The following is a 16,307-nucleotide window of genomic DNA, read 5'->3' as shown; positions in this document are numbered from 1 at the left end:
CTGTCACTCCAAACTGATGGTGATTTTGAAAACATTGTCCCCTCATGTAAACAATAATAATATACATAGAAAACAAGAATTGTTATAATTAATTTACGCACCAAACTCCTCTTATTATTATTGTTATAATTACACAATAATTATTATTATTCGATGTAGATAGGTATAATAATTATACCTATCAGTAGTACTGTTGAGTTGTGAACTCTAAAACAAGATAATCTAATTAATTTTGAATACATTAAAACAATATATAAATAAATTATCCGGTAGTCATTAAATGACAACAAAAAAAATCTAAAATATTTGTTGTTCAATGAATATGGCTTTGTTTTTTAACACTAAGAAAAATAGAATTTAATTAATAATTCAGTGACAAAATTATTGAATGTGTCTTATTAAATATATGAAATGCTCCAACAATTATTAATAACTGATTTGGTTACACAAATTAAATTATTTCATTTCATATAATTATTATAAATTTTTTAAATTTTCATATAAAATATAATAAATAATTTAATTTTTTTAAATTTTAAAATAAAAATAAAATTTTAAAATATTTTACTTAACTTTAAACTTTTTATCTCATTCCATTTATTAATCTTTAACAAAAGACAGCTTTGCATGCCTCCAAAATCCTTTCGAGACCACAGGCTTTCTTGACTTCAAACTTCAAAGTTCAAACTCTTGGGACTTATAAAAAAGGTTCAAACTTTTGGGCAATGCGCGGAAACAAAAAAAACCAGACAGAGAACTAAAAAGCTTGTTTGTATTATCTACGAACTTGGAAGAGGGTGACAAAATAGTCAGAGTCCAGAGACAACGACGGCAACGGGAAAAATTTCAGAGCCACGTGGGTTGGACTTAAGACAAAGCACGTGGACCCCTTACATGGGCACCGTGGGCACCGGCTATGTGTCTGCTCCGACGTGCTAACTGCCAAAAACTGCCAGATATTTAGTTCTATTTATTGTTATTTAATCATTTCCGTGGAGGAGATTTTTTTTAAAAAATTTAAAAAAAAAACCGTGAAGAAATCAATTTTCTAATTATTTTTTATAAATTAATTTTCATCAATCCCATTATGATACAAGATAAATCAGGCTTGAACTTCTCAATTCATTTATCTCATCATCTCATTTAATTATTATAATTTTTTTAAAATTTTAAAATAAAAATAATATTTTATTAATCTTTTAATTTTAATTTTTTTTTTCTTATTTTAATTCACTGTCCAAATTTCTAATAAGGATGATCAGTCGATGAAGTCTCATTGGTAAACAATAATATGCGGCCTCCTCGTGAATTTCTTGATCAAGCTCAGCAGTACTTCAACTTCCATTGCTAAAAGTTTGGATCTCACGAGGAATTTGGATCATTCCCATGCATGGAAAAGATAAAGTTCCGTTTACACGATGAAATAAGATGAAATGTAATTAATTAAAGAGTAATGATGACCAGAGTGTAAAAATAAGGTGCATGAATTACAAGACTTTAATTAATCATTTCATTAACTAGCTGCCTAGGGCAATCAGCCGTCCTCCCTGACTAGTTTTTGTCAAGAACAGAAAAATATTTGGAAAAATGTTATTTAAAATTTATAAAAAATTTATTTTTTCACATGTCATATTAATATATTAAAAATTATAAAATTTAAAAATAAAATTGACAAAATGAGTCTTATAAGTATATATAGCTTTACTTAAATATTTGAGAACTTAGAATTGATATTCGATGATTTTTAAATATTCCACTTAATTAATTAGTATATATAACCAATTAATTTAGATTATTCAGAATCAATATATTATTTAATTTACTATTATTTATCTTATCCAGCTGATCCGTACATGATGCATATATGGTAACGACCCTTTTTTCTTTGCAATTAACGATCCTCTTATATTATATAAAATTAATAAACTCCATTTTTTTTTATAAAAAAAGTACACATGATATTATTATATATTAATGCGCAATGCGCATCTAACAATTGAGGTAGTACTTAACCTGATCAGTTTTTCATCAGGTTTACTGTTATTTAATATTCAAACAACATATATATATATATATTATTATTAATGAAATTGATTGACTGATCACGAGCAGCAATAATCATTCTGTCTTGTAGCGAACTATACCCACCTTTCCGGCCCCATCTTCGATCTTTCCGGAGTCTTATAATTATTTTGGACTTAAATATATATATATATATGTATGTATGTATATGCATGCATGAGTCAAACAATTCGGTTGATCAACACTCTTAAAGAAATTATAGGGATCGATGGATCCAATTTTCCTTAGATCATGAGATGTTTTGGACTTATGATCATCAGCATATATGACTACTCTCGCTCATAGAAATTAAATTATTATGGAGTCCTGTGAGTCATTATAGAATCGTGAGGTGTGAGTAAAATGATCATATATGTGGCATATTTATTACTGTTAAATAATAAAGAAATATATAATAAATAATTATTTAATAATAATAAATATATCACATCTTATTATAAAAATAAGATGATAATATTATATATAAAATTTTTTATAATTATAATATGCTAGCTTGCAGAACTTTTCTTGCAATATATATATAATGCTCAAGTGCCAGGGGATCGATATTCCCTTGATCCTCTGCAGATCAAATACATACAGATCAGCCCGTCTTTGTTGACCCGCGCGGGGTGTATATATATGTATATATACACACACGAATGCATGCAGTTCGATCGGCTGAACTATAAATATTCGACAAATAAGACCAAAGCTTGGACTCATGAGCTCTTAGTTTTTTTTTTTTTTAATGAAAACATACTCATTTAGTCAATGAATCGAAGTTACAACTATAACTTATTAATACATAAAAAAATTTTAATTATAGATCAAACTTCGCATCAATATTTGAGACTTCTCTACATATAAACTTTCTCGTAATAGAGAAAGTATTCGTAAAACAGAATTTAAAGACTCATTCTATCCTATTTGGGAGAAAGAATAAGGGATCCTGCTACTATAGACACTAAATTCAATAAATCTGTTTCTATTATATTAATAACTAAAATAAAAAAAAATTATAAATAAAATACATTAACAGCTACTAACTATAGAATTACAAGTATCGATGTAACCTTTGACGTCGCGCCTACAAATAAAAGACGTTGTGAGCTTCCTAGCTAGCTAGCTTATCCTCTCTTTTCCGTCTATCCTTGCTTGACTTAAAAAAAAAAAAAAAGGAAAATAACTCAATGGAAACTTTACTATATATATATATATATATATATATATATATATATATATATTGCAGTCAAGCTAATTTGGTGTAGTTGGGTACATATATATAGATATATATACTTCGTGATCTGTTTAATCATATGCGTTACGTTGTCCTACCTTTTTAATGTACGTACGTGTTGTACAGGGGTTATGTACTTGACGATGGACATGATGTACATTTCATAACGTGGTAATTGTGAGATATATTAGTGTTTTAAATACTGTATCGTATCGGCCCAAATACCGATTGTACCAGTTTATATTTCGATTTTTAATTTTTTTTTTCTATTTTATCAAACTATAAGCTCATTTTTTGGCCTTCAATTCAAATTAGACTATTTATAATTTATATATATATATTTATATATAATTTATTCATATATAGACTAGTATTTTAGAATATAACTTATATATATAATTTATTTATATATCGACTATTCCGAAACGGTATACGAAATGATACTGGTATCGAAATATTTCATTCCAGTGCATTGACCAATACGACATCTGGTACGGTATTCAAAACATTAGAATATATACGTGTGTGGTTAAGAACATTTCCGTAGAACGATAGGGCTCTAAGCGAACAAGTTTACTCGACGTACAATCTACTCAAACTTAGTTTGTTTAAACTCAAGTTTGACATTCACAAGCATAAAATTAAATGTAATTATTGAACTATATATACATATATATTTGTATTAATCTTGCTAATTAAGTAACTCAACTAATTGTACCCGACCCGACCCGAAACAGCATCATCCTAGAATAAGCCCGATCCGATCCGACCCGATCAAAATAAAACCGGGTCGAACCCGTATGACCCGACTAGGTCTTGCACTGTGGAAGAGGAGAAGAGGGGGGACTTGATGGAAGCATGTGAAGACGAATTCAAGGGACCAGATGAACCTCAAGTTACTTTTCTTCAACGAACAGATGCTTTAGCTTGAACTTGATTTCATAATGATCAACCTCCCATATCTATTGAAACATATAAACTAGTATTGGATCTTAGGAAACGCCGAGATCTTACTATTGAACTTGTTCACCGCACCGCCACGCACCGCCCCCACCCGTAGTCATTTTCGTACATGGGGAATCTCGGGTAACTCCCCATCGTCATCGATGTACCGTCGGAGTTCCCCAACGGGAATAACCTCGGCTCACTCTCCCAATCCGCTACTCCCTGACGGACCATAGAGTCATCGTGTGCAACCACGTTCTGGTGCAGAAGATTGGCGCACCTCGCTGATCCCGGGACAGAAGCTCGCTGGCCGTAGCACCAAACAATCTCCACCAGCCAAGCCTAGCCATTATCTTACTTTAGAAATCTCTATCCACGGTTCAATAAAGGCCTCGAATAACTGTGTGGATTTTATATACATATAGAAACCAAAAGCTTCTTCCCAGACCAACGATCTCGACGACAATGAGAAATGCATGAGGTACAAAGACGTCTTGGTGGAATCGGCGAAACAGCCTCAATGTGTTGGCAAAGGCATGGAAAGATCGAAATAAAGAAAATGCGGACGGGTTGAAATAAAAATACAAACCCGTTAACTAGTCGGACTGGAGACCCGATCATGCAATAACTTGACAAAATCGATTCGGGTCGGGTCGATTTAAGCAGGCCCATCGGACTAATAGATCGTTTGCACAGCCCTATGTACAAACTCGTAAAATGTTTGACTCATAATTGGCACATTTGAATGTTAATTATATATAAATATTATATGTTATTATATGTTTATATATATAGTTTACTAGAATACAAAAAACACATAACTATATATCTTAATTATATGAGTCATATAATTAATAGACTATATATATACACACACACGTTATGAACATTATCAATCTGGTCACTGCATGTTTGGACGACCTAATGGTTAACTGCTTTTGATTTTCTATGGCATATTGAAGTGCAAGCGAGATACCCGAGCAGGAGTACTCTCATGACATGATGTCCGTTGATTTACGAGAATGAGTTTTGATATTATTATCATACATTACATATCACACATCATATTTTTATTTATTTATTTTTAATTTTGTTTAATTTTATTCTTCTTAAATTAATTAAATTCTCTTACTCATCATCTATTTACTACACATTTCATAAGAAAAAAAAAACAAAAAAATAAAAATAAAAATAAAAATAAGTATAATGTGTGATGTATAGAGATCATGCATGATGAGTAGAATTTTTCTACGACAATATGCATTTAATTGGGTTGGGCAACCAATATTAGTGTCAACTTGCATAAACATTTGTATAATATGCTTAATTAATTTCTTGGCCGGGAAATTAATTAATTCCCGGTGAAACATTTACATTTGTCATGCGCTAGGCCATTATCGGTTGGTACCGGCCAGAAAATTGCGAAAACGTAAGTAAAAATCAATCTTTTCCAAGTATGCATATTATATATCGATGTAAGTATAAAAATAAAATAACAAGTGGACAAAGAGTATGAATAAAAATAAAATAAATTTTCTTAATGTATATTAATTATTAAAAAGGATAAAGATTATTTTTATTTAATTAATTATCTATCATTCGTTTATTTGAGGGCACGTTCAATTAGAGTATAAATTTAAACTGAAAAATCGGTCCGGACTTGACTGGTTGGTCCGATTTTGAATCGGTTCAGTCTGGGACCGGTTCCTATATTATGAAAACTAGCTAGATCCGGTCTGATTTTGGTTCCGTAGTTTTCGGGACCGGACCGGACTGAACCGGACTAATTGGAATATATATATATAAATTAATTTTATATATTATACAAAATATTTATATATATATATAAGTTTTATATATAATATATAATTATATATTAAATTTTTATATATAATATATAATTATATTCATATATGAAATAATTTCATATTATAATTTATAAATTATAACATAAAATGTTAATCTTAAATATAAACATTTGTAATTTATTTGATCATATGTTATTAATACAATTATATATAAAATAATGTTATTATAATTTATAAAATAAAAGTTTAATCTTAAAGATAAAAGTTTAATTGATCTTTTAAACATAATATATATATTAAATTATTACTAATATTTTATCATAAGAAGTAACATTTTATTATATATTTTTTACATTTTTAAAAAACTAGAAAATCAGACCGGACCGGACCGGACCAAAAAAGGTAAAACCGGAGGTACCGATTTAAGTGGGTAACCGGGACGTAATCGGTTTTGAAAAATATAAAACCAGTACATATCGGTTTGATCCTAAATTTTATCCAAAACAGGATCGAACCAGACCGGTTATACCCTTACGTTCAATAAGTACAATTTTTTCTAAACCACTCGTGCAAAATAATACCATATTCCAGCAGCTTCTAGCTATAAAGCAAAAAAGAGAGTTTTGAGGAGGTAATTCGGATAATGAGATAAGATAAAATGATTTTAGATGAGTTGAATAAAATATTGTTAGAATATTATTTTTTAATATTATTATTATATTTAGAATTTGAAAATATTGAATTGTTTAATATATTTTGTGTGAGAATTTGAAAAAGTTGTAATGATGAAATAAGATGAAATGGTTTCTCTCCAAACAATCTCTTAGACAGTAAGTTGAGATGAAATGAGGTGATATGAAAGTTGAATATATAAAATATTATTAGAATATTATTTTTATTTTGAAATTAAAAAAATTAAATTATTTATTATATTTTGTATAAAAAATATGAGAAAGTTATAATGATTGCTAGTTTAGATCTCAAATCCATTTTAACTCATATTAATTTATCATCATAATTTTTTAAATTTTAACACAAAATATAATAAAAAATTTAAATTTTTTAAATCATAAAATAATAATATTATTATTAAAAAATAATATTATAATAATATTTTATCATCTCAACTTAATTCAACCTCCAAACGCATCAACGAATTGATAAGATAACGGTTGAGATTCTTTGATCCAAACAAAGTTGAATGGTCAAGGGTGAAGCTAGCAATTATTGTCTATTTAAGCAACGGGCCGCCTAGCTCCGAATCTCACCGCTGGACAACCAGTACTGCTGGTTCGTGGCTACTTGGGTTTATAGATAAGCAAAACGCAGTACCACAAAGCACTCGGATCGCCTCCGATAGAAACCGGCGGCCTCTTGTTCCATCTTTCTCTAGTCTAGCTGTCTATCCAACATGGCTGACCGGAAAGCTGAAAAAAATGACATTTCCGACCAACCCCAGAAAAGTATTGTGGATTTTGATCCGCCAAAGAAACCCAAAAGGAACATGTATGCTATTGCTTGCGCGGTTTTGGCTTCCATGACTTCCATCTTACTGGGTTATGGTCAGTAAAAACTTTGACCTTTTGCGCTATATATATTTAGTATCATTTTTTTTGTATAGGCTTTTTCGATTCACTGATTGTTCATTACAAATATTTTTGTTGGGTTTATTAATGGTGTATCGTTATGGCTGTTATTAGTTTATTCTCTTTTGATTTCATGCATGAGGTTCCGTTAGCAAAGCAGTAGTACTCTCCTATAGAAATAAGTTTCCATTTTTCTTCAATATTTATGAAAACGACTATATCCCAAAGCACGGGGAACGCTCTTCTGGGACAACTTTGGAAATTACAGTACTTAGACATGAGATTTCTATCTGATTTTCTCCGGAAAATGTTTCCTTGGAAGTGGTTTCTGATCTGGTTTTTACTACGTTTTCCCAACATCATGTTGTCCGTCCTGATCATCTTTTATATGTTGCTTCAGATATTGGAGTAATGAGCGGAGCAATAATCTACATAAAAAAGGATCTGAAAATCAACGACGTCCAGGTTGAAATCCTTGCCGGGATACTTAACCTCTACTGTCTCATCGGCTCCTGCGCAGCCGGCAGAACATCCGACTGGATAGGCCGCCGCTACACTATTGTGGTAGCCCAAGCAATCTTCTTCGTTGGGGCTATCCTCATGGGCTTCGCCACCAACTACGCCTTTCTCATGGTCGGCCGCTTTGTAGCCGGTGTTGGCGTCGGTTTTGCGCTGATGATCGCCCCGGTTTACACCGCCGAGGTCTCTCCAGCCTCCTCTCGTGGCTTCCTCACCTCATTTCCGGAGGTTCGTGTGTAGCACAGTAACTATATATCTCAACGTACGCCATCCATTTGTGATAAAAGTTACACCCAATTAATAATTTTAAAATAAAAATTATAGTTATATATTACACAGCAGATATAATTTTTTATTTTATTTATTTTTTAATAAATATATAACATATAAATAATGAGTACAAAGAATTCAACTAATTTTAAAAAAATAAAATTAAAAAATTAAAAAAAAAATATAATCCTGTATAATGTATGGAATGATAATTAAAAAAACTCATTTTAAAGTTTTTTAACAGACGAACTATGCATCTTTACATGTAACAATTTATAATTTGAAAATTTCTACTCATCATTTTTACACATTATATATCATATTTTTTTTATTTTTTTTTCTTACCAAATATGTTATATGAATAGTGAGTAGAAAAAATCAATTAGTTTAAAAAGAATAAAACTAAAATAAATTTAAAAAAAAAATAAATGTTTAGGAATTATGAGTAGTAAAATTTTTATAATTTTATATCATAACATATTTTCCCAGCAAATGAACTTGATTATCTCCACGTGTTTTGTACAGGTATTCATCAACGCTGGGATAATGCTGGGCTACGTCTCGAACTACGCTTTTTCTAAGCTCCCAACTCACTTGGGCTGGCGGCTGATGCTCGGAGTGGGTGCTATCCCCTCTGTTATACTTGGAATCGTCGTTTTGGGCATGCCCGAGTCACCCAGATGGTTGGTCATGCAGGGTCGACTCGGCGACGCGAAGCGAGTCCTCGACAAAACCTCGGACTCCAAAGAGGAGGCTGACATAAGACTAGCCGACATCAAAGGAGCAGCCGGCATTCCAGAGAATTGCACGGACGACATCGTTCAGGTGCCCAAACAGAGTCACGGCGAGGACGTGTGGAAAGAACTACTCCTCCGCCCCACACCATCCGTTCGCCACGCCTTAATCGCAGCCGTAGGTATCCATTTTTTCCAGCAATCATCAGGTATCGACTCGGTCGTTCTATACAGTCCGAGAATATTTGAGAAGGCCGGTATCACGTCGACGAACGACAAGCTACTAGCGACAGTAGCAGTCGGGTTCACGAAGACCGTGTTCATTTTGGTTGCCACGTTCTTGCTGGACAGGATCGGAAGGCGACCATTGCTCCTTAGCAGCGTTGCCGGCATGATTCTCTCCCTCGCGACACTCGGAATCGGCCTATCGATCATAGAACACTCGGATCATAAGCTAATGTGGGCTGTGGCTCTGTGCATCGCCATGGTGCTGTCGTACGTGGCGTTCTTCTCGATCGGGATGGGACCCATCACGTGGGTGTACAGCTCGGAGGTCTTCCCGTTGAGGCTAAGAGCGCAGGGTGCGAGTATTGGAGTAGCAGTGAATAGGGTGACGAGTGGGGTCATCTCCATGACTTTCCTATCACTGAGCAAAGGGATTACCATCGGCGGAGCCTTCTTTCTTTATGCGTCCATCGCCACTGTGTCATGGATCTTCTTTTATTTTATGCTACCAGAGACACAAGGTCGAACCCTGGAGGACATGGAGGGATTGTTTGGTAATTTCGGGTGGAAGTTCGCTAAACTCATTAAGAACGAAAAACAACAGGAGGAGGAAGTTAACCATGCTGCTGGAAACGGCAACGGGAAAGGTCAGATTCAGTTAGCTAGGGACGAGTACGTCGACTAACTTGCAGTCTAATAATTAGGGCAAAAAGGCCGACTGTATGCATCATGTTCGGCTCCAAGAAGATAGATTTTACTGGGAAATTAATGCTATGTATATTAAAACTATTTTCATGCACGTACTTACTTACTACGTAATACGTACATTGTACGTGTGATAGAAGTATGCATCAACTCTTGAGTACTTAATTCTTATTTAAAAGAAAAAAAAAAAAAAGGATCTAAATACAACAGAAGACGTGAGACAATCATAGTTATAAATATAACATAATTGATCTCGTACAAATTACATGATCTCGCGCGATGATCATAAAAACTAAAAAGTGATGGTTTTTATTTATATATTTGATGGGTTGTAAGGAAAAAGTAATTGAGCAATTGGAGATCAGTGAACAGGTGCATTAATAGAATTAGCAAAACCAAGTTTATAAAGATAATGACAACAATGACCAATGCGCGCATCATGCCTAGATCATGAGATCATGACCGATATTAATAAGCTAGTCCTATGAGCTAGCTAGGCTGCTAGGTTTGGGTCAGTCCTAGCTAATTAATTGTATGGTTTTGAGTGGAGGGAAAGGATGAGGCAACCCGTCCAAAAGTGGAGGGGACTCGGGAACCTTTCATTCTTTTTCAACTTAATGTTGGCAGGTAATTAACGTGTATATCTGAAAACTACCGGCCGATTTATAATTAAGTCTGCTCATGCTGAAATTTTATGTCCGAATGGTAGACAATTTGAGAGGACAATGCCCATCTTAAGGGATAATTTATACAACAAATTTTAAGAGATCTAAATCCCAAATTCGTTGTGGATTATTACAATTGAAATAATTAATTAAGTCCCATAATTCTTTTGTTTATGATCTTCCCATTTTTTTTTTTCCTTCTTTCGGTGGATATGTAATTTTCCCAGCCAATAATGCGATCTTTGACTAATTAGATGATTTGCTGATCTCGTCATACCATTGAAATCAATCCAAGATTCCCGTCATATATAATTGACAACCTTTTCGTCTAATATTTCTTTTGGGGTTTGACTTCCAAAGTAATTAAATAACTAGTCTTATTTGAATGGCCAGCTGTCACATCTCAATTAGGTGTCCTGACCTTTCAAAATGTGGCAGCTCGGCCAAAATTATATTCACCTGCCCATCATGTCTATATATTATGAATATATATATATATATATATATATAAAGAAAAAGAAATCCAAAACAATGTATAGTCTCTGTATTTTTCATTGCTTTAATGTATGCATCTATACTCTAATATTACTCTACTGACTCTTCACCTTCGCACCAAAAGGTGAAAAAAAAAAACTGGATTACTCCAAAAGTAAGAGATGGATGAGAATGCAAAATTAATCCTACCACACGGGTTCTTTGGATAAAACTTGATAGCTTGCTAGGGTTCTTAGGATTCTTTGTGGCTCTAGGGTTGTAATCTCGTTGATGAGGCCAGATTCCTGGATGCAGAATTTATTGGGGACATGAAAATTAATACTAGTCTTATGCACATACCAGACAAAATCGTCCTCTAGTAAAACAAAAGGACAAACACGTGATGGGCAGCTAGTAGCCAGTAACGAAGCTCCAAGGCATGTGACTTGCAGAGGACAAAGAATACCATGGAATGTGGGAGTCTTGCTGGGGGCTGAAATGATAATATATTATATCTGACAGTCACGAATGGTATTCCATCATTCAGGACATTTTGTCTTGCCTAGCTGGTACTTACTGAAATGAAAGAGCCAAGATCAATTTATTAATGATATTTACTGTTTTGGCCAATATGAATGCATATCTGATATTTTGTGCATCTCCATATATATTTTTTCCACTCCAAATAACAAATAATTTAAAATTTAACCCGACGTATTCCACCATCTGTCAAGCATCACATAGCATTCTCTGATAATATAGTCAAAATTGAGTGCCCTTTTAGTCTTAATAGATATATACGAGAGATAAATTAATGCACTTTTCACATTCCAATTAACAACACATGAAAGCTGTGCTGTTCGGGTAACAATAAGAGTGCAGTGCTTTCATCAAATCGATTAAGCCCTATAGCTCTCAGCAGATTTGGGGCAGTATGCATGCTGCCAGACAAAAAACTAGAGTAAGGAAGCAGCAGATACTAGATAATCCCATTTAAGTTACTCGGCCAAAAAAAGAAGAAAAAAAGGATAATCCCATTGAGTTGTTCAACTGTTCCCTCAGAAAGTTACATTATGTTTGACCCTTCGTGGGCAATCAAGGAAGGCAAAATGATACCATTTGCTACACAAAGCATAGTAACAATAGTTATAATTTTCTTACTTTATGTTCGTTTCAGCTCCTAAAGAATCAGCAAAAACATCCCACAACCACCGTCGCTTCATAATACAGCCATTCTTGGCCAGTTTAGCTTGCTTTATCAAGACAGCCCAAGGGCTTAAGATTCGTCGGTCTGTTCTGCACCAACCCACCATGAAACGGGGCCCAAACCGTCATCATTAATTGATCCCTGAGAAATAAAGATAATATTAGAGATACTGCTTGAAAGATGAGAATCACCATTTGCCAAAGACGAAGCGACTAACATATAGTTTGAAACACTGCTTATCAGTCCCAACACCTTCTGTGGCAGGGGGGTTCCCTCAGATTGGATTGTACAAAGATTTTAGTAGTATTGTTTCCTACGCAAAATAAATGTATATACTAAGGGATGCCTACAAAAGTAATCTATATTTATGTGTCGTGTGTAGGTGTGAGTAAGGGTTGTAAACTATGATAGGGCCTCACCAACTTTTATGTTCACATATGGTGAAAAACGGGTAATTGACACATTAAGATGGTTCTTTATTAAACAAAAAAGTACCAAAGTATGGAATTTAGCTCTTTTTATGGTTGTTCATATCATTCAAAGAAAAGTACGACATCAAGGAAGCTAAAACAAGAGTAGTCAAATTATGAAATTCATGGGATGAACTTACAGTAATCACCATCGGAGCAAATGGCTTAGCTTCTTTTGGCTTCTCAATGGGAATTGGAGGATAACTTACATTATGAACTCGGAACTTGATCTGCCATTTTAAAACCAGAAGTTAGCAAAAGCTAGCACTTCAGATGTTTGAGAATACCTACATAACTTATCAGAAGAACAATAGCAACAATATGAACCTCATCAATCCCGTCAATAACATATGGTTCTCCACCATACTCCCATTCCCACATGCCTTTGTCCCTGCAGTCCGTACAGTAGTGACGCATGGTGAATAAAATATGAGAAATAAAATGAACAAAACGTTTTATCCAATAGATATTTAAAAATTCTCAAGCATCATAAAGTAAAAGAATAAATTTCAACAATTCCATAAGACACCAAGATTTAAGTGGTTTGACCTAAAAAGCCTACATCCACTAGCGGAGATTATCAAGAAGAAATTTAACAGCCAAAGATGAAGTATAAGAGAGCAGAGGTAAAAATCACTCGAATCCATAGCCTCAATAGACCCAAATCCCACTAACACACGAGAATTTTCTAACAAGAGAGGAAATAATCTACAATTTTCTCTAAGCCCTTGAACCCTGAGATACTAAACAATAGCAGTCATCCCCTTTCTCTTCTCTTGCGGCACTACTCACAAAAATGAGGCTCTCTCTGTATGGCTCCCAAAAAAGGGAAATCAAAGGTCCTTGCATCACTTACAGATGCTCAAAGACAGTCAAGTGAAGAAACAAATCCCATATGAGACTTTACTTGCCCAACAAGTCCAACTTTGCTTAAACATAGGCTCCATGTGTAACTCTTGAAAAGCATAAAAATACTTGCATGGAAGTTACTCCACACTCCCAACACAAAATAACTTATGCAGGATTTGGCAAAACATTGTAAAAAAAGAAGAAAAAATATTAAACCAAGTAAGGACCGTACCTTTTATTTGGGTCAGGCTTGAAGCGGGATGGATTTGGTAAAAGATGGACAGGTATATAAATGTCATCAAAAAACCCAAGTGATACTGCCATGTATAGAGTCAACATCAGTATGACATAACTACGTTAAATCTCAATTACCTGCAAAAAGAAAGATGCATCATTTTGACACTACTACCGCCATTGTCATTAGTAGTTATAACTATCATTATACGCCATGAAAAAAATGAGTACTCTGCCAAGCAGAATATATGACTAGATGAAGGCAGATGATATACCATGTTACCGTCATTGAAAACAGAGATGCTGTCCTAAATTATGCTTGTGCGGTACCTACTTAGAAAGTAATGATTTTCATATTAATCTAATCAGAGTCCTCGACTACTATCCAGGTCAAGCTGATTCAAATCAATTCAGGTTAGTTAGTTCCTATTCAAGGATGAAACCAGTAGATTGAAACTTTGCCCCACACTTAACAAAAGCCCAAAAGAGAAGCACAAGCATGCATTGGGTGCATAAGTAATGAATAAAATAATACTTACAAAATCGGAAAGAAGGGTTACAAAAAAGAATAGACGCAGAAGTGCTAGGCACTCTAAAGTCAAGCAAGTAAAGCTGGGCAGAACATACAGCGTAAACCTGTAGCATTAGATTCTTTAAGTTTTGCAGCAATAATCTCTCCCACGAATGGACGAAACATAATGAGTCTGAAGACAACCTGATAAAATATAAAAACAAGATCAAAAAGCCATTTTATGATTAAAACCTTGAAATGTAGGGATGCCCATTCTAAGTGAATAGATGATTAAGATCTTATAAAGTAATCAGATACCTAATAAAGCTGTACATAATAAAAAAGCAACCATAGTCACAAATTCACTTGAGAGAGGAAACAGAAAGAGGTACTAATTAAAACTAGTATAGTAATTTTGGTTTCAATCGCCAGATATGTTGAAGTCAGCTATTCATGGTTGATACCAATACAGCTTCTCTCCCCTACTCATAACTCCACTGAGTGACGAGTGTATGTGACTTTGACTTTGAGTGCCTGGTAATTAGCTATAAAATCTTAGCTAATGTGAATACGGAACAAGAATGGTAATTGGCATTGCACGGTAATTTTTTCCTTAACGTAGATTTAAAACCCACAAGAACAGGGGGAGCATAAGTACACAGGGAGACCTAGCACTTAAAACCCTAACGTACATGGAAAGCATAAAATGATCCCTAAAACAGTACAACGTAATAATATAATCAAGTATACCATATAGGTTGCAGCACCATCACTGGGAAAGATAAAGCCACCTTCTATAGATTTGATATCGTAGACGGAGATGCAAAGCCCCAAGTTTGCGATAACCTTCAACACAGATATTAACTTTAGATTGATCAAAGTCCAGAAAGAGTGAACCGAAAAACCATACAACAGACCTTATCCAAGAAAAGTCTTTCAAGCTCTCCCTTGACAGCTTCCTCGATAGGAAGGCTAAGGAGACTCGGCGGCACGCGAAAGGTGTGCTCGATTCGGCTAAGGTAGAACATTGGGACCCTGTTCAAAATTTATAATCCAAAATTATCTCAATTAAACGGAAAACAAAACATAAGTGATGAGGATGAAAAGCGGAGAGACTTACTTGGTGGCGGCTGATTTCTAGCGGCAGATTGAACAGAGATTGCGGCTAGGATGGTATTGACAGTACACTTGTCGCGGACAGTGAAGGGGAAAGAAAAGAAGAAAGGGCGCGGGCGCTCAACAAAAGGGAACAAACAAGGGGGCGGTAAAGGTCACGTTCAGCTGCGAGGATAGGACGGGATTAATGTCAGCAGTGGCGAGGCAACTGAGGGCAGTGAAAGAGGGGGGGGGGGGGGGGGGGGGGGGGGGGGGGGGGGGGGGGGGGGGGGGGGGGGGGTGGTGGGGGCGTGGGGTGGTTGGGTGTGAGGTCTAAGATGGTGATAGTGGGAGGAAGGACCAAGGTTGAGCTGTGGGTGCAAGGGCTGGAAGGTGGAAATGAAGGGATGGTAATGGCAAGGAGAGCTTTGAAGGAGGTCATAGACAAGCCAATTTTGCCTGGGATCATGAAGATGCGATGGCTGACTCAACGATGAAGCGTAGAATTTGGGTACCGTGCGTTTCATTTAATAATGAAACACTGTGTTTTATTAAGCTTGCAACGGGACAGCAAATAAGAATCTCTATTTGTAAACAATTTTTTTCCAAAAAACACATTTGAAATCAGCACACTCTCTTATATATATTATAATCCTATATAAATGAGGAGTAATATGTAAAATTAAAATTTATTCATAATGAAGTGACA

General features: G+C 34.5%; 2 protein-coding genes across 2 annotated transcripts; one reads left to right on the top strand and one right to left on the bottom strand.

Annotated features, from left to right (window-relative positions):
- Window positions 1-7,285: 7,285 nt before the first annotated feature.
- On the top strand, window positions 7,286-10,243 carry LOC121258335 (polyol transporter 5-like). The gene is made up of 3 exons (XM_041159828.1): window positions 7,286-7,616; window positions 8,041-8,387; window positions 8,955-10,243. The coding sequence occupies exons 1-3, from the start codon at window positions 7,466-7,468 to the stop codon at window positions 10,071-10,073; spliced, it is 1,617 nt and encodes a 538-aa protein (XP_041015762.1). The 5' UTR covers window positions 7,286-7,465; the 3' UTR covers window positions 10,074-10,243.
- Window positions 10,244-12,295: 2,052 nt separating this feature from the next.
- LOC121258390 (DNA-directed RNA polymerase III subunit RPC8) lies at window positions 12,296-15,851 on the bottom strand. The gene is made up of 8 exons (XM_041159900.1): window positions 15,624-15,851; window positions 15,421-15,538; window positions 15,254-15,349; window positions 14,620-14,707; window positions 13,991-14,075; window positions 13,237-13,300; window positions 13,050-13,139; window positions 12,296-12,580 (listed from the first exon to the last, which is right to left on the bottom strand). Exons 2-8 carry the CDS (start codon window positions 15,529-15,531, stop codon window positions 12,509-12,511), a joined length of 606 nt encoding a protein of 201 aa, XP_041015834.1. The 5' UTR covers window positions 15,532-15,538; window positions 15,624-15,851; the 3' UTR covers window positions 12,296-12,508.
- Between the last annotated feature and the right edge of the window lie 456 nt (window positions 15,852-16,307).

Source organism: Juglans microcarpa x Juglans regia, chromosome 3S (genome assembly GCF_004785595.1).
Source record: "Juglans microcarpa x Juglans regia isolate MS1-56 chromosome 3S, Jm3101_v1.0, whole genome shotgun sequence".
NCBI classification, from domain to species: domain Eukaryota; kingdom Viridiplantae; phylum Streptophyta; class Magnoliopsida; order Fagales; family Juglandaceae; genus Juglans; species Juglans microcarpa x Juglans regia.
This window is presented reverse-complemented; position numbering and strand designations above follow the sequence as displayed.